The 18,834-nt window shown below is 39.0% G+C and overlaps 1 protein-coding gene across 2 annotated transcripts in view; it reads left to right on the forward strand.

Annotated features, from left to right (window-relative positions):
* EPS15 (epidermal growth factor receptor pathway substrate 15) overlaps positions 1-18,834 on the forward strand; it is a 152,668-nt gene that overhangs the window by 82,053 nt on the left and 51,781 nt on the right. For both annotated transcript variants that reach the window (XM_055138077.1, XM_055138076.1), the window contains exon 13: positions 7,681-7,753. In XM_055138077.1, coding sequence (XP_054994052.1) covers positions 7,681-7,753 — 73 coding nt within the window. The remainder of the gene's footprint in view (positions 1-7,680; positions 7,754-18,834) is intronic.

The raw sequence follows: 18,834 nt of genomic DNA on the forward strand, positions 1-18,834 counted from the left end.
AGTTGAAAGTTTTTTTTCTTAAAAAAGTAATTCAAAAGTCTCTTAGTTCTTTTAGCATTAAGAATATCCTATTGTCTTCTATATTCAAAATTTCTGCTGAGAAATGTACAGAGGATCCTTTGTACATGACAAGTACAGCTAGCCACTTACTGTTTTAGTTTTCACTCTTTGTCTTTCAACTCCTTGATCGTAGTCTCTCTTCCTCTTAATGTAAACCTAGACTTCTGCTTAGAGTTAGTTGTCTTGGATTATAGATTTCATGTATTTTTATCAAATTTGCAGGTTTCCTTCTTAGTGTCTTAATATACTGTTTTTGATGACATCCTCTGTCCTTACATAAGCTCTCCTTTCCATATATAACGTTATTTTTTTTTTGTTATTTTCTATTCACTATTCATTTCTTTAGCAGAAGTCTTATCTCCTTCACAAATTATTGCTAGGCTCGAGTACTTTCCTGAAGTTCATGAACATTACACTATTCATATCTTGTTAGATAGTTAATGATTCTGCTTTAACTGATACAGAAAAACCCTATTCAGATCCTCCTCCAGGGAGATTTAGAAACTCGTTTTCTGTGTTTCCCCTTTACCATGTGGTGTCTAATGCAGCCTCCAGTACCTGCAGTTGTATGATGGATGTTACATTTTTCTATCCATCCCTTCACATATACTAAATTGTGATTTTCTTAGTGACAGATTTTCTTTATTTCCCAAAGTATGGCACAGTTGACAGGTGTGTAGAAGGATTTGGTATTTGCTTGTTGTATCAGTAGATGGGCTTGGAGTTGCATAGGGATGTGTGGGGTTTTATTGTATATTTTCTCTTTTACCCTTCACAACAATTCCCACTAAAAATGATATTCCCTTTGATTTAAATCATTGACTTATGTATGACTGTGGCAGCTGGCAAATTGGCGACCTCCAGGCAAGGTTGATAGACTTGCCCCCAGGGAAGAGTTTATGTTGTTTCTCAGGTACAGAGAAAGTTTGGAAATGCACTGCATTCCCTTATCCTAGAGGAGCCTCAGAGTTTTCTCTTAAGTGTTTTTTTTTTCTTTTTGGGTCACACCCAGCGATGCACAGGGTGTGAATTTGGCTCTGCACTCAGGAATCACCCCTGGTGGTGCTCAGGGGACCATGTGGGACGCCAGGAATCGAACCCGGGTCAGCCACGTGCAAGGCAAATGCCCTACCCACTGTGTTATTGCTCCAGCCCCTCTCTTAAGTTCTTAAACTGAATAAGTCTCCCAAGACTACAAAAGACAATCTTCTTTCCTCAAAATCTACTGCTATAAATGTCTATTTTATTTAAAATATGCCTGTTCAGCCTGCTCCCCACATGCTCGGGCTGGGGCTCATGAATGAGTGAATGTATTCCTGGTATTCCTGGACTGAGCGGCCACATATATGGCCTCGCGAGACATCAGAAGACACTCCCTACCCATTCTCTGCAGCAGTATCCAGAGTGGTGTTTGACCAGATGTATGGATTACAAGTTGATACATAAAATTTATGTCCCAGGGAATTCTGGAACCAGAGCCAAGACTCTTCTTGTCTTTTACCTTAGCTTCTATATGTTATTCTGTTATTCTTTAGGCAGGGACAACAAATATAACAGCATCTAACTTACATTTGCTTGTCTACATTAGGATAAAATTAAAAAATAATTTTTTTTACTGAGCTATCATAACATATGGTAGTATTAACATTACTCTTTAAACATGTAATGTTATTGCACTGCACCCACCATCATGCTAATGTCCTTACATCACTGCTCCTAGGTTCCTTCTCATCCTGTCCTTCCTTCCCCCCATTCCCCGCCAACCCTGAGGGAGCTTGACAGGCTCAGTTCTGTTGGCAGAATATCAGAGTTTGTTTTCATAACCCATTGTCTGTTCCCTCCCTTTGTTTCATTATATTCCATAAATGAGTGAGGTTTTCCTGTTTTTGTCTCTCTTTACTTTGCTAAGCATGACATCCTTTAGCTCCATCCAGTTTGCAGCAACTACAAGATTTCTTCTCTTCTTGCAGATAGGTAGTATTTCATTGTATATAGACCACAAGGGAATGATTTTTTGAAAAGGAATTAATGGGGTCTAGTGCAGATAAGTATTTGTCATCTATCATTCTATCGTTCCTGATGCTAATTTCTATAATTGCGGTAGTAGTAACAGTAACAGTAGTGTAGAAACAGTAGTAGTGGTGGTGGTGGTGGTGGTGGTAGTGGTAGTAGTGGTAGTAACTTGTTATTATCTTTCCAGTAGTAGTAGTAACAGTAGTAGTAGTAGTAGTAGTAGTAGAAGAAGAAGGAGGTGGATAATATGGGAATGGGAATGTATTGTTAGTTCAAAATAAAGACATCCTAGATGAAAATTTGGACTGCTTTAGTCATGGGCCCGTTCTTTTTTTGATTTGTAATTTTAAAGTGGGATTCTATGGCTGGCAAATTTTAGTCAGGAGTTAATCTGTGAGCCATCATTGCTCCAAGAGGTAGAGTTTATAAGAAGACATTTTTAATTTGGTCTTTAAGGGTAGAAAGATTGTCATTGAGGGAGAGAGAACAGTTGTCTGATTGTCTGAAAGTATTGCTCTAGTCTAGAGGAGGGGCTAGGTCACCCTGAATGAATAGCTTGTTACTACAGAGGTCAAACTGAGTTGACCTGTGATGGAGCCAACATTTGAATTCTGGACAATTTTAAGCTAAATCTTACGCCTTGAAAATCACATAATGAGAGTAGTTTGATTTTCAATACTCTGTTGAGATTTTTATGCAAAGATATTGGTAATTGTATATTCTTTATTTTCTAAACTGTATGTAACCCATAATTCCTTTTAACAAATTAAATAATGAGTCCATCATTGTTATTTAAACTTCTAAGTAATGTTAACATTATGAGTAAAAACAACCAAGCATAAACACTGCATTTTTTCCTCCTGTTTTTGAATGACATCTTGTGGTTCAGATCTTAAGATGGTAGAGATGGGGCCAAGGCCAAAGACGGGCTCAGTGGTAGAATGCTTGCTTTATAGCCCGAGGCCAGGCGTTCCACTCCCAGCTCAGCCCCACTTGGCTGAGGGCAGCCCAGCCTGTTTACACAGTTGTTGGTGTGATTCCCCACAGGAGAAATGTGTCATCTCTAGAATATGGCAGCCAAATGAGTGTGAGCCCTGTGGCCCCTGGCATCACAACAACTAGCAAAGTGTGTTAACACTGCAACAAAGCCTGTAATCCCTCGCCTTCACAACAAAATGAAAGGAAAAGGAATAAATTGGGGAAAAAAAAAACATAAAAAGATGGTAGTTAGTAGCATTTGCATAGCAAAAAATGAAACTCTTATGTAGACGGGACAAGATGGCCTAATAAGAATCAGAAAAACTATATCACATCAGAGTCAGATTAGAACCCAGCGCTCCAGTTTTCAGCCCTATTTTCTTGCTCTCTTCAAGACCCAAATGCCTTTCTGAAGACTATGTGAGAACAGCATCAGGCTTGTCTTTGCTTAGAAGAGAAATTGAATGACAAGCTATATAATAATAGCAATAGTATTAAAAAGGTTTACATCATTCTTGTTTTCAACGGGTTCTAGATTTTATGTTTTCTTGTTGGAAAAGAATGCTTTTTGTATTTAAAAACAGACATAAAACTATGTTCCTGAAAAGGATTTTGAAGATGATTTGCTTCTGTTTCTGTGGCAGTACTCACTCCCATGTTTTTTTTTTTTTTTGAGTCACTATGAGCAACACTTGCAAAGCTTTCATGTTTGTGTTTCAGTTATACAAGGATTGAACACCCATCCCCCCACCAGTGCACATTTTCCACCACCAATATCTCCAGTATCCACCCCCCATCCCACCCCTCCCCCCTGCCTCTATAGCAGACAGTTTCCCCTATACTTTCTCTACTTTTGTGCACTATGGTTTGCAGTACAGAAACGGAGAGGCTATCACACTTGGTCCTTTATCTGTTTTCAGCACACATCTCCCATCCCGATTGATTCCTCCAACCATCATTGACTTAGTGTTCCTTTCTCTGTTCCACCTGCCTTCTCCCCCAGCTCATGAGGCAGGCTTCTAACCATGTAGCAATATTTCTGGCCCTTGTCTCTACTGTCCTTTGGTATCAGTCTCATTTTATATTCCACAATTGAGTGCAGTCATTCTATGTCTATCCCTCTCTTTCTGATTCATTTCACTTAGCATGATACTCTCCATGTCCATCCACTTATAAGCAGATTTCATGATTTCATCTTTCCTAGCAGCTGCATAGTATTCCATTGTATAGATGTACCATAGTTAATTTAACCAGTCATCTGTTTTCAGACGCTCAGGTTGTTTTCAGATTCTGGCTATTGTGAACAGTGCTGCAATGAACATACAGATGCAGATGGAATTTCGACTGTGCTTTTTTGCATTCTTGGGATATATTCCCAGAAGTGGTATTATGTTCACTTCCATGTTCTTATAGACAGTGTCTGGAAGGTAGATTACATGAACTGCAAAGCCCTTAAACTTGACCATCCTGTGAGTAGCATTTGTTACTTAGTGGCATGCTTATGTAGTTGCCAAGTTTAGACTTCTTCTGAAAGCCTAGCATGGACATTGCTTATTGCTTTCTTTGTTGTTTCAGATGTTGGGTTCTTCAGAATCATAACAGTCAATTTTTGGAATACCAAGGAATTGCCTTTCTTTATAGTTTGGTGTATGTGGGTTACTCAGGATGTGCCCCATCTTGGGAGTCTATAGGCTCTCTCTCTCTCTCTCTCTCTCTCTCTCTCTCTCTCTCTCCTTTTTTTTTCCTTTCCCTTTCTAGAAGTTACTGATGTGAAGGCAGTAAAACTTTTCTTTGGGGCTGGGGCAGTCCCAGCAGTGCTTCAGCCCATCCGTGGTGCTTGGTGTGTTGTGTCGCTGGAGGTTTGAACCCCGGGTCTCCTTCCTATTAAACATGTACTCATTCATTTGAGCCACATTCCCTGACTGAAGCCAATAACTTTTTGTTACATCCAAATTAGATAGTGCTTTGAAAACAATGTTTGACACTTATTTTGAAATTTTATATTAGGATATATTATTATATATTATATATAATATATATTAATATATTGTCCACATATCATTGGTTTCCTTAGGCAGCTGCATCCACCACAGAATAACATTTGGGGATCACTGAAACTATTATCTGCGTTATTAAAGATATTATTTGATTTCAATGTGACACATCAAACATTTTAAATCAAAATCTTTTTATAGAAAATCATATACCTATTTAACTTAATTTAATTCCCAACCCATTCCTCCTGCCCCTGCCCTTTTGGGCCACACCTGGCTGTGCTCAGAGCTCACTCCTGGCTCTGCACTCAGGGATTGCTTCTCGAAGGGCTTAGAGAACTTTGTGGTCCTGGGAACTTGAACTGGGGCCAGCTGCCTGCAAGGTGAGCACCTTGCCTCTTGTGCTATCTCTTGGACCCCTGTTTAATTTATTATTTTGAAACATTTTCTGTTTACTGATGTTTATTGCACTACTTGATTTTGGTAATAAAGGAATGATGAAAAATCAGAATCTTACTAGAAGAAGGTAGATTGAAAGTTAAATGATCTGATCCTTAAGAAAATTAGAAACCAATACCCAGAGATATTTTTATATTTTTATATTTAGTTTGGAGGCATCAGCACTGTTTCCTACTCCTCCCAACCACCGAAGTAATGGAGAGAAATTCATACTTTCAAAGCGTTCTCCATTTTACTGAATATTGCGTTTGCTGGTTAAAGCTCTCTGAGAGTCTTTTGTGGAATCTGTTCTCCTATCTTCACCAAGAAGTTCCCTCTTTTGCTTTCCCATTTGTCTGTCGTGGCTACTGTGAGCCAGCTCACTGCCTCCTTACACCCTGCTTTCCGAATGCACACTTGATCTTTGCGCAGGCACTGTTAGTAATAGCAGTTAACAGATTGAATCGAATACAGATAAGCACTTTAATGTGTGTAGTGCTCATCTGTATCATATTTTCTAGTTTTTGTTGCCTGCTGCCCAAAAATGAGCAGCTAAATTGATACTTAGTGTGGAAGAATGCCTGCAAAGATTTGATGGGGGCAGGGATAGTTTTTCATGTGACTTATCTGTAACATGCTGCAGCAGGACTGGAAGTACTCTTCACATAAGGAGGAAAGAACACATCTCTGAGATTAAGCTTACTGGATTTGTGGGGTATATTTAGATTTTTCTTCCTCTTTAGCTATTTTGATTTTACCTAATTATATAAGGGTTAGAAGTGGAGGATGACCTGAAGTATGGGAACGGCGGAGCAGCAAAAAAGAATTTATGTGGTAAACGACGATTTAAAATCTCGGATACTTAGCGACCCACTTTGTGAACCATCCTAAAACCAGTTAATGAGCTCAGTGGCTATCTCAGGTATTTTAAAGTAACAGTATAACAAGTAGCTTTATTCTTGTTTTTGCTCATACAAATGTAAGAACACTGTGCCTTGATAATCATAACAGTTGATGATTGCCTACAATTAAAATTGCACCCCAGAAAGGTGAGAAATATACACACATTGTGAGTTGTCCCTTTTGCATGTCCATTTGTATAATGTTTTTACTTTCCATTTTGCTGCAGCTTAATGGAGCCTGCGCTTCTATTTGGGTTCTGTCTGGAATGAAATTGTAGTCATGAAGCTCTAGGGAAAACTCTGCAGCACTAGTTTGGGGGACTTCTTGGATGCCATCCTCCCCTCTTCTTGTTGCCTTTTTTTACCTTCTTTTCCTCAAAAATTTTGATACAGAATTTTCATCTTGTGGAATATAAAGTGAACGGAGCTCTCTCTTTCTCTCTCTCTCTGTATATGTGATATTTCAGGACAAATGCAAACTTGCGTTTATTATATTAAAAGAAGTGCCATTATTTTGTAATTCTAAATACTGGATTGCTTGGGATTTATTCATTAGGAATTTGGCTCTGATAGAAACATGTAAGCATGTAGATAATGATATTTCAGAGTAAAAGTGGGTCCTGGCAAGTTTGATCTTAAGAATAGAATGTTAATTTGATTCATTTTTTTAGCCTAAAATAAATTGTTTTATATATTTGATCAATTGGAATTGATCAAATAGCTTTTTGGAGCAGATGTGGTATTGCATAGAGCAAATGGCCTTTGTATTGATAATATTATCATTTAATCTATGTTGTTTCATTCTGATACTGGTGCACACCAGCGATTCAAAGGGAAATTAACACTACATTAAATGTCCTCCCTTTCCTTAATGTTGTTGACTGTTTTTATTAGCCATTTTCATTTGATTTCACAGGGGTACTTAAGGGTTAAGATTCCAGAGCTGATGTTCCCCTCCTCTTTTTCACTACTAGTTTTCATTGGACAGCATTTCCATAGCAACAGTGATATCAGTGAAACCTGAGTGTTTCATTGATTATTTTTCTCCTCTTCCTTCTTTAATCTATTCTCTTTTCACCACATTTTAGTGAGAAAGCAATTTTTTTAACAAACAGAGCTCATATTGATTTCTATTCCATAAATAATTAAAAGAGGGTAGAAAAATCTGCCCTTCATTTAAAAATTGAATGTTTCACTATGTATTTAAAAAGCGATTCAGGATTAGGAGGATGGATAACCATACCGGCTGTAGCTGATGTTCTCAAATATTCTTGCATTGTTTGCTGGTCTTCTAGGGAAAAGAATAATGTGGAACAGGACCTTAAAGAGAAAGAAGATACTATTAAACAGAGGACAAGTGAGGTTCAGGTATGTGAACTATAAAATTCAGTATTCTATTTCTGATTTAGGAGAATTCATTAAAATGTAATATGTCGTTTACTATTTTATGATTATGGTACTAATGGTATAGATCAAGGGAATAACTCTTATTTATGTGACATCAATATTTACTTTTTGCAAAATGATGGTTTTCTTTGACTTCTGGCCTGCAGAGATTATACTGCAATGAGAAAGCAGTATTTCTCAGCATAAATTTTTACTTTAAAAAGTATTTTAATGATAGTATTTACCTGCATATTTTATCATTAAAGGTAAGTTTGGGTAACTTTCAGTGTAAATATTATTTCCACCAATAAAATTAAATGAGTAAAATAGTCATCATCATGAAAATGCAAATTGCTTTTTCATGGGCAAGAGATTTTGTTAGATAAGAGACCTAGTATTTTAAAGAACTGTTTTTTTTTTTTAATCAGACTGGTAGGTTGCAAAATGATATGGATCTATTTTAAAATTGCATTTTAAAATTTGTTTAGTATCCAGCTATCTTACACTCTAGCAAAAGAGATTTATTTTCACTAAATTATCTCAAGTAGCTTCATTTTACAGATAGAAGAGATAGTGAAGTGTGTTTCTGTTTAAAAGATATTACAAGGAAAAAAGATACAAAAAAGAATATTATTAAAATTATTCTAAAGTTAATAGTCTAGATATTAGAAAGTACAGAAAATTGGGCATTGTTGCATCAGAGCTGTAAGCAGCCCATGTGACCGGGTATAGGGGCGCTGTTTCCCGACTGCTGTACCAGCACATGCAGGAGGTCAGGCATGGAAATCCTGGCAGCACTGACCAGGAAGAGCTCAGGGATCAGTGTTTCTTATATGTTGCTGGTATGTTGAAATTCCCTGCTTGTCCAGGTCATTTTAAATGGATGAAATTTTGACATTGTTAGAGCCATTGTTTTGTTTTGAAGTAGGGCATCCCGGAGTTGTCTGTCAGGTGGCCAGTGTTAGGGGAGGAGATGATGGAGGCAGAAGCCAGAGGGAGACTTCTCACGGGGAAGTTGATTCTCTGTCTCTGAATTACTCTATAGGAATTTTCCTAAAGGCAATACAGTAGTCATGAGATTATCGCTAGTGTCTTAATAATAGTAAGATTGGGTGTGGTTACCTAAATTAAAAAAGAAATTTGGGGGGCATGATTTGGGGGCTTTCTTTTTTCCCATATGGGCCTCACCACATTGAACTTGGGACCTGGGGGCCACTTTCCGTGCCTGTGCCAGACGGTTTTGGGGAGACCACCTGGGACATACCACATGGCTGTGTTGGAGGCCCAAGAGTGGCATGGATTGAACTCAGGACCTCACACATGCTAGGCATGTGCTCTCCCTTTTGGACTGGTCCTGAGCTTCTTAAATGCAAAAGTCTCATTTTAAACAGTTCTTGATGAAAATAACTTTAAAATGAAAGACAGTATAATCCACATTTTATTAACCTGAAAAAAATACAGTTCCTGATATTATCTTGAAAATGTTCTGAATTTAGCCAGATTATGTTTATAAAGTTTCTTTTGTGATAGACAATATTTTGTTATTCCTGTTGGTTTTTTCCTACTGCGTTTTTCAAGGATGTGAATTTCAATAGCCAGCTTGGAAGAATACTAGCATTTACATTTTTCCCTTTAGGGCTAAATAAGCAATCCATACTTATTTCTTACAATGATAGGAGGTTTGTTCTCATTCATATTTTCTTTGTGGTTTGCTTGTTTTTCTTAATGGTTTTTGTAAGATACATATTTAATCTTAAAATTTGCTGTTGAAGTTTTTAGAATTTTTTACAAAGGGGGGTTTCTCCCAAGTAGTGCTGAGGGGACTCAGGGGGCTCAGGGGAACTCTTCTCGTGGCTCTTGGCCACATGGGCCAGACAGTTCAGGCCTGGATATGACACTGCTCAGGGGCTATTGCTGCTGCACCTGGTGGTGCTTTGAGGGCCATGCTCTGGACAGATTGAATGCAGGGCCTCTCGCATGGAAAGGAAGCACCTGCCTCCGCCGAGATAGCGCCTGTCCCCAGGATATCTGATTGACAAGGTCTAGATTGTTGGGGTTTTTTTCTGCATAGAGAATGATGCAATAAGAAGTATCTAGGAGCGTGGTTAGTAAAGGTCAAATTGTAATTGTTGAGAATAAGTTTGTTGACAAGAACTTTGAATTAAAGCTTTTCATTTTGGGGAGCTGGAGTGATAGAATGATTGGAGCATTTAGCTTGCACGAAGCTGACCTGGGTTCGAGTTTGATCCTTGGTATCCCATATAGTCCCCAAAGTATCACTAGGAGTGGTTCTTGAGCGCTGAGCCAGGAATAGCTCCTGAGCATTGCCAGGTATGTCCAAAACCAAAACATAAGCAACAAACGTTTTCGTTTATTTCATTTTAGCCCAATATGGTTACCTCTGTCATATTCTGTCATAATGAGACTTGACTATGGTTTCCTCAAATGGGCACTACCACTCCCACACCCTATGTCAGTATAGCTGGAAGATCCAGGAGGACAGCAGTATCCTCAGGTGTAATGGGGGACACTTTTGCTTTTTGTTTAAAGAAGTATTTTTCCAGGCCTAGAGATACTATAATGAGTAGGGTCTTGCCTTTCATGCAGCCAACCTGAGTTTCCATACCCTGCATCCCGTTAGTCCCCTGAGCACTGCCAGGAGTGATTCCTGAGTGCAGAGCCACCAGTAACCTCTGAGCATCCCCAGGTGTGGCCCAAACTGCCCTCACCTGGTAGTTTTCCAGGGTGGGGAACTGTCACTGTCACTGTCACTGTCATCCCAGTGGGGAACTAAGTAAATTTTTTCTGCAAAGGTGGATATGGGTCAAATCAGTTTGGAAACCTGTGCATGAGACTAGGAAAGACCTAGATGATTGTTCTCTACAGGTAATTAAAAACTTTCATAAATTTTATCATCTCTCAACTCTGGTTTACCCATTGATAATGAGGTACAGACTAGGAATAGCATGGTCATTAAAATCAACATGTACCTCGAACTCTTAGTGTTAAATTTCTAATTTCTCTAGTAGAAGAAAGTTTACTATAGCTATTAATAAATAGCAAAGTGAAAGAATGTGTACTTCACAGCTTTTGTCCGATGTAGATATTAATTACAACTGCCAAACAAAAATGTCAGGAGAAAAGTGAGAGAATTTTGACATATTAATGAGTATTTGCCTAATTCAGACATGACTTTTCTGACTGCTCTTGCTTTTCTCTGTGTTTATAGTTACAGATAGTGATTTGTATGATCATATTATCTCAGGTACAAAAATGAGATTGTCAAAGACCCAAAGGCTCTTTTCAACTGTTTTGCATTCAGTCTTCCTAAATCAATTTAAGATACTCATATTTATAATAGCACAGGTTACTGCTTTCTTAGATACTCTCCTACTTCTCTGATCTTTTGCTTCTTTACCAGGAACTGATAAGATAAAGCATTTTGCTGTATGAATATTTTGTTGGTGTGGGCACAGGTCTGGGCGACACCCAGCAGAGCTAGCTCTGTGCTCGGCAGTTACCCTGCCAGTGCTCGAGGGACAGTACAGTGCTGGAGATGAAACTCAGCCCTCCTGCGTGCAAGGTGCTTGGCCCATTGAAATGTCTCCCAGCACCGTCCTGTTCTAAATTTGAAAATATTGTCTCCCTCTGATCCTCCACTCTTTTTACCTTCTGTTGTTGCAGTCTAGAATGTTCCCCCACTTCTCTGCTCAGTGAACTTTATCCATGCCATAAAACCCAATTCAGACCCCACCTCCTCTTAAAAATTATCTCTTATGTCTGCAGTCTCCATCCAGTTTCCGTGGGTTGGAACTCCCGGAGGGGATTGCATAACCTCTTACATGGCTTACCCTCTATGAGACCTTATTTTACTGGTTTGTGTTTCAATGAATTCCAAACTGTTCTAGCTAATATTGTGAAATTTAAGATAGGCTTAGAAATTGTGTACCTTGGATCTAACCCTGGAAATAAATTTGAAGAATCTATTCACAACAGTAAAAAGGAATAAATTTCAAGCAGGATGCAAGGACTTGCACACTTGGATGGTGTAGAGGTGTGGTATATGTATATATCTAAACCACAGAGTCAGCAACACTGAAAGCACGAGATTCAAAGTACAGCAATGAAACCTAAAAACGTACCTGTCAAGGAGACCGGCTGGAAGATGGCAGGAACCTGGTAACATTGGTGGAGGGAAGTTGACACTAATAGTAATACTGGGGGAGGAACGTTATATGCTCAAAACTCCATCGTAAATTACTTTGGAAATCACAGTTCCTTAGTAAAAACAAATTCATTAAAAAATAAAAGAAGGCCTGGGTTTAATCCTCAGTACCATATTGTCCCCAGAGCACTGCTGGGAGCAACTCGTGACCACCAAGCCAGGAATCACTCCAGAATACAGCCTGGCATGGTACCATCCCCCCACAATACCCTCCAAGATTATTAGGACACAGACCTAGAAACCACAGAGAGGATTGAGAGCACAGTAGGTATCTTGAAGAGTGAGATTTTCTGTGTTGTTCATATTATCCTCATACAAAAGAAGGTCCAATTATTTATACGTCATTATTCTAGATTCACCAATTCATAGTGATTATTCATGTGTTTTGTTCTTTAAAAATTTTAATTCATGTGGTTGCTTTATTTTCTCTTATATGAAGAAGGATGACTTATTTCTGGGGCGAATAAAATTAGATCCATGAGCTCAGCATTCTTTTCCTAGCTGTAATTCTCTTAGAACATGCTGGGAAGCATATGATTGGGAAAGAAAGGCAGCTGTTAAAGGTTTTTTAGCACCCACCTAGTTTAGTGTTCGCCCCTTTTGTTCTTTGACTTAGATATTTTGTTCTAAAAGTTAATATATGTAAATGTATATATAAAAATACACACGGATACGTACAATCACACACACATATGTGGTATCTTTTTTTGATGTCAGGGATCAAACCCATAGCCTCACACATGCAGGTCTGTGCCTTACCAATAAGTTATCTCTCTCTCTCTCTCTCTCTCTCTCTCTCTCTCTCACACACACACACACACACACACGGGGGATATTTGTGTGGGGCGGGGTAGTGTTGGATCAAACCGATGTCCTCACATATTCAGGTTATGTGCTTTATCAATAAGCTACATCTTCAGCCTCCCAATACATTTTGTTAATGTTAAGAATAATCCTAGGGGGCAGGGGTGCAGAGAGATAGTACAGCAGGTGGTGCACTTGCCTTGCACTTGCCTCCCAACCTGGGTTCAGTCCACAGCTTCCCAGATGGTCCCCCAAGCCTGCCAGGAATAATTCCTGAGTGCAGAGCCAAGAGTAATCCCTGAGCAGTGCCAGGTTTTGGCCCACTTCCCAAAAGAATAATCCCAGGAATCAAAGAGATAATATAGGGCTAATGGGCATGCTTTGCAACAGCTGACCCTGGTCCAGTCCTCTGCATTATTTGGTTCCCCCAGGCATTGCCTAGTGCAGCCCTGGAGGCTTCCAGTTGCTCTGGAGCCCCTTACCACATCCCCGGTGACCTTGCTAGCCCCCAGCACCACAGTCCAAGCAGCACTGTATCCTCAGGCCCTTGCATTGAACCTTGAAGTACTGGGAGGGGTCCTGAGCCTCTGGAGTATTGCTTGGGAATCCCCCCAACTAAAACAAACAATAATCCTGGGGCTGGAGCGATAGCACAGTGGGTAGGGCGTTTGCCTTGCATGCGGCTGACCCAGATTTGATTCCCAGCATCCCATATGGTCCCCTGAGCACTGCCAGGAGTAATTCCTGAGCGCAGAGCCAGGAGTAACCCCTGTGCATCGCCGGGTGTGATCCAAAAAGCAAAACCAAAACAAAACAAAACAATAATCCTGTAACTTTCATTCTGAGAATTAGATCAACATAATACATCACAGGTGGGTTTTTTTTGTTTTTTTAAAACAGCATTTTTTTTGTGTGTGATACTGCTATCATACTTTGCATTCTCCTTATTTTCTCTAATAATCTTCAGGTACATTTATGCCAGTATAAGTGCATGTCCAGTATGTATGCTTTGAATTTCTTTTTTTATTTATGGGTTTTTTTTTTTTTTTTTTTTGGTTTTGGGCCACACACCCAGCTGTACTCACTAAGCCCTATTCCCAGGCTCTGTGTGTAGGAGTCACTCCTAGTAAGCTGGGGGAACCATATGGGATGTTAGAGATTGAAGCCAATCAACCTTGTGAATGACAAGTGACTTACCTGCTGTGCTGTCATTCTAGCCACACTTTGAGTTCTTTCTATGTAAGTTTTACTCAAAAATTAGTATCCTTTTTGCTTATTTTTTGCTTTAGTTAAATCATGAAAATAGATTTTATGTTATATTACATATATTTAGTATATGTAATACATATATTTAGTATATGTGTATTTAGTATTTTAATTTGTACAACTAACTGGGTCACTCAAAAAAATTTTAAACTCCATATAAGAGTTTATAATGTATTAAGAACTTTATTTCTATTTTTCCTATAGTATTTCATGGGCAGAAGAAATGAGTTTCTCATTTTCAGTAACTTGTGGGATTTTTAGAAAACAGGACATTTTCCTTCAGATTTATTAAGTCAAGATCCCAGCTCATATATCTCTTCCTGAATGAGGAATTTGAATATGTACTTTAAAGTTATAGTGCTCGCTTTCGAGTTATGAATTTCCTGATTCTAGAGTTTGTTTTTTTTGAAAATTGCAATGCTTGCCATGAGCTACACCCCTTTTAAGCACCCTTACACACTCCTGGCTATAGTGCACCTAGAAGTTGCTTGCAGTTCTGAAAATCATGAAATTGAACCTCGGGGTACAAACAGTGGATCTGTTATGGCTGGTCTCCATACCATGTATGAGGTATACCACCAGGGTTTGAGCTTGAGGCCTTAACATTTACAATGCCAGACACTCTTTTAAGTATGAGCTTTACCTCATGCCCCAGCATCTCACACTTGCTAATTATGTGCTCTACTGGCAGCCATATCCCTGGCCCTGTAATGGAATTTTTAAATATTAGATCAGTTTTGGTCTGTAAACTACAGAAATATTGAATCAGTGTCAAATTCAGGAACTTAACAGAAATAGTTTATCAGAGGTCAATTTCAGTCTAATTTTAGTCAGTAGCTCTAGTTAAAATAGAGTGCAACTTTTTTTTTTAGTGGGGAGGGGGACTGGGCCACACCCAGCAGTGCTCAAGGGACCAGCTTAATGCTCAAAGGATGCTGGGGACCAAACCCAGGTCAGTTGCATGCAAGGCATGCGCCCTAGCCTCTATACTTACTCTCTTTCTCTATGGTCCCTAGAATGCAACTTTTCGAAGCAGGTTAAAGAACATAGATGAACGTCTGTGTTCTTCCTATCAACTTCAGGCACATTCTCTGATAGTTTTTCTCAAGTAGATATTAGGATCCTTATAGTAGTTACAAATCATTGCTTAATCATCTGGGCTGTCTTTGACGTTATGTTAGATTGTGGTACCCCAAAGAAAGATGAGAGACCAGCTCTGTACTTGAGTTGGTTAAATGGTAATTCACTGTAGTAAGTATCCGAACAGAGTTGAGGTATAAACTGTTGTAAGACCACGGGTAAAAGGAGCTTAAAGGTAGGTTAGAAGAGATTAAATTTGACTCTGCCTTGAAAAAAAGTATTGCCAGATAGTGATGATAGAGAAGTGCAGGGGAAATGATTTAGGAAAGTTGCAGAGAAATTGAAATATATAGTTTATTACAGAAGGAAGAGGTCAGTTTAGGTTGGTGCATAAATGAATATGAGCAGACGAAGATAGTAGAAGAGTAAGGGTAACTTAGGGCCCTCATTTGAATGTTTAATGTGTCTTATGGCTTGTTTTAGGTTTGAGAATACCATTATATATTTTTGAAATAGCCAAGAGGGGCACTGGTTCTTGGGCACATTGGTGGTGGGAGAGTAAAATAATTTTGTTCAGGGGCAGAGAAATAGTACAGTAGGTAAGTCACTTGCCTTGCATATGCCCGGCCCGATTCAATCCCTGGCACCCCTACGGTCCCCCAAATCCCACCAGAAGTGATCACTGAACACAAAGCCAAGAGTAAGCCCTGAGCAGTGTGTCCCCAATCAATAATTCTACTACTACTACTACTAATAATAATAATTTTGTACTTGTAATATCATAAATTTTGATGTCCTGGTGCCCCATGTAGTATCCCAAGTTCCTGAACACAGATCCAGGAACAAGCCTTGAGCACCACGGGGTGTGACCTCAAACAATAATATTCATAATTTTGTACTATGATACCATAATTTTAATACTATTGAAACAACCTAATATAGCACTGTAACACTGTCGTCCCGTTGTTCATCGATTTGCTCGAGCGGATACCAGTAATGTCTCCATTGTGAGACTTGTTACTGTTTTTGACATATCGAATATGCCACAGGGCGCTTGCCAGGCTCTGCCAACAACCTAATATATGTTTTTTAATTCTGCATAAAAAGGAAGACATTTTCTTTGCATTGAGGTTTTTGACAGTTCTTGTTTTAAAGAACTTGGGCAATTGGAATAGAAAGAAACAAAGGAAGGATTACAAATCAAGGGAGAACACTGAAAGCTAGTGCATGTTCATTGAGAAACAGTAGCCAGGTGGATGGTGAACTAAAGCTCTGTCTCCGAAGTATGAATGAGAGATTTCCCAGACCACCCCAGCAGGGCTGTGCCCAGTAATGTTCCAGGGACCATTTGGTGCCAAAAATCAAGCCTAGATTGTGAGCCTAATGAGCCTGTATCCTAATCAATATTCTGTTTCCAAGCCCCTATTTGAGGCCAGGGGAAGGTCGGGCCACACAACAGTAGTGTTCAGGAACTCTGCCTGATTCTGTGCTCAGGATTGACGCCTGCTCATATTCAGGGAACCATATGCAGTTCTCGGGGTCAGCCCAAAGTCAGCTGCATGCAAGGCAAGCACCTTACCCCTGTGTTATCTCCCCTCTGCCTCAGTTATGGTTGTGGTGAGCATAGTTACCATGCCTCAACCACCACCAAAATGCCCAAGATCCTCCACCACTGACTGTATGTTTTTGTATTTGTTTTTTTTTTTTTTTCTGTTTGGGAGCCACATCCTGTGATGGTCAGAGGTTACTCCTGGCTCTGGAATCACGAATTATTCCTGGCGGTGCTCAAGGGACCACATGGGATCGAACCTGGGTCAGCCATGTGCAGTGCAAGCTCTATACTGGCTATACTATCGCTCTGGCCCCCACTGACCTTATGTTTCCCTAGTCTATCTCTTTATCCTCCTCGCTCTCCCCAGCCCCATTTCATGGTATTCAAGGGTTGGTCATGGTTCCATCGTGTCTGTTACTTGCTTTTTCTCTGTAACACTGCACATGAGTGACATCATCATGTATTTGTCCTTCTCCCTTTGACTTGTTTTGCTTAGCCTCATATTCTCTAAGTTGCTGTGAACAGTAAGCTTTCTTCTTTTCTCACAGTTGCATAGTATTCCATTGTGTATCACAACTTTATCCATTCACTTGTTGCTAGATATTTTGGATATTTCTGTCTCCTAGTTGTTTTACTAATGAACATGAGAGTGCATATATTTTTACAATTAATATTTTTGTTTTGGGAATAGATGCCAAAAAGTACAGCTGCTGGGTGATATGGAAGCTCTATTCTTTCTTTTCTTAGAAATCTCCATACTGTTGTCCAAAGCAGCTGAACCACACAAAATTCCAGTCAATTTTAATATCATGTCTCACCATCTTTTTTTTTTTCTTGGTGAAGCCAGAGAGTTTTTATTGAAACTTATTCAGAAAGAAGTGAAGGGGGAGAAAGGGAAAAGTACATGTTTGAGAACACAGGCTTCTCCAGAACGCAGGCTTGAAGATAGCAATTGAAGAAACGCAAGCGTGTTCAAGGGAGAAAACGGGCTTGAGGACCAAGCTACCATAATTTTTTCTGCATATGCCAAGATGTGTCTAAATTCTCTTTTTTGTTCCTTTGATCTGTCATAATGATGACTCAATACCAAAATCTTTGTTTCAGTTTTCTAGTTTATACTATCTAATAGAATTGTCTTTTTTACATTTATAATCCTGGATTTCCCCCCAACGCCCCGTATTCTTCTGTATTTTAGAATAGGCCTTGTGGGATCTTTGAAAATCTGTGTTAGGGTTTTCATTGGAATGTATAGATTCATAGAGTTGAAATCTTTATTATGTCACCTACCATTCACTGATCATTTATGAAGTACTTTATATATAAATATTTATATGCTTCCATATACAAGGAGAAGTGAGTATATAACAGTGAATAAAACTAATCTAGTGTTCCTTAGCTCTTAGAGCTTAAAAATAGGAAGAAATAGACTATAAAATGAAATGTACTGTTGTGTTATTCACAGATAGCCAAAAACTAATGTATAGCCACACAATGGAATATTACTTATCAGTAAACAGGAGCAAACGACTTATACATGCAACCATATAGATGAATCTCACAAATTTTATACCTTACATCAGATGAAAGAGGCCAAGTGAAATAGACTGCATATTATTCTGTTTATGTGAAATTCTATACAAGGCAAAAACTGTAATAGCAGAAATCAGATCATTGGTTTCTTGGGGCTTGAAATGGGCATAAGCATGAAGAGATGAGAGAGGTTGTGGGTGATGCAAGTATGTGTTCTAGAACTGAATTGTGGTAATGACTCCACACTGTATAGATTTATTAAATATTGAATTATATGCAGTGAGCAAGTTGTGATATATAAATTATGGCTCAGTAAAGCTGTTCAAAATAATTACTTTATGCCAACATCAATAAACCTTGAAACGGGCTGTTAAGTTTCAAGCCATTCACACAATTCCACATGATAGTATGATTCTCCTTGAGAATAAAACAGATTTCGGGAGTGTGGGGACCCCAGAAGTTCGGCAAGCTAGAGAAGCCTGTCAGACATTCCAAGGGTAGATTTTAATGTAAGGAATTTGTATATATAAGTCTGGATTTAGGGAAGGGTTCGCAAATAACGATTGTGATTAAAACTCTGAATCTTCCATTTTTCTAGCTCAATAT

Source organism: Sorex araneus, chromosome 5, assembly GCF_027595985.1.
Source record: "Sorex araneus isolate mSorAra2 chromosome 5, mSorAra2.pri, whole genome shotgun sequence".
Classification (NCBI taxonomy): Eukaryota; Metazoa; Chordata; class Mammalia; order Eulipotyphla; family Soricidae; genus Sorex; species Sorex araneus.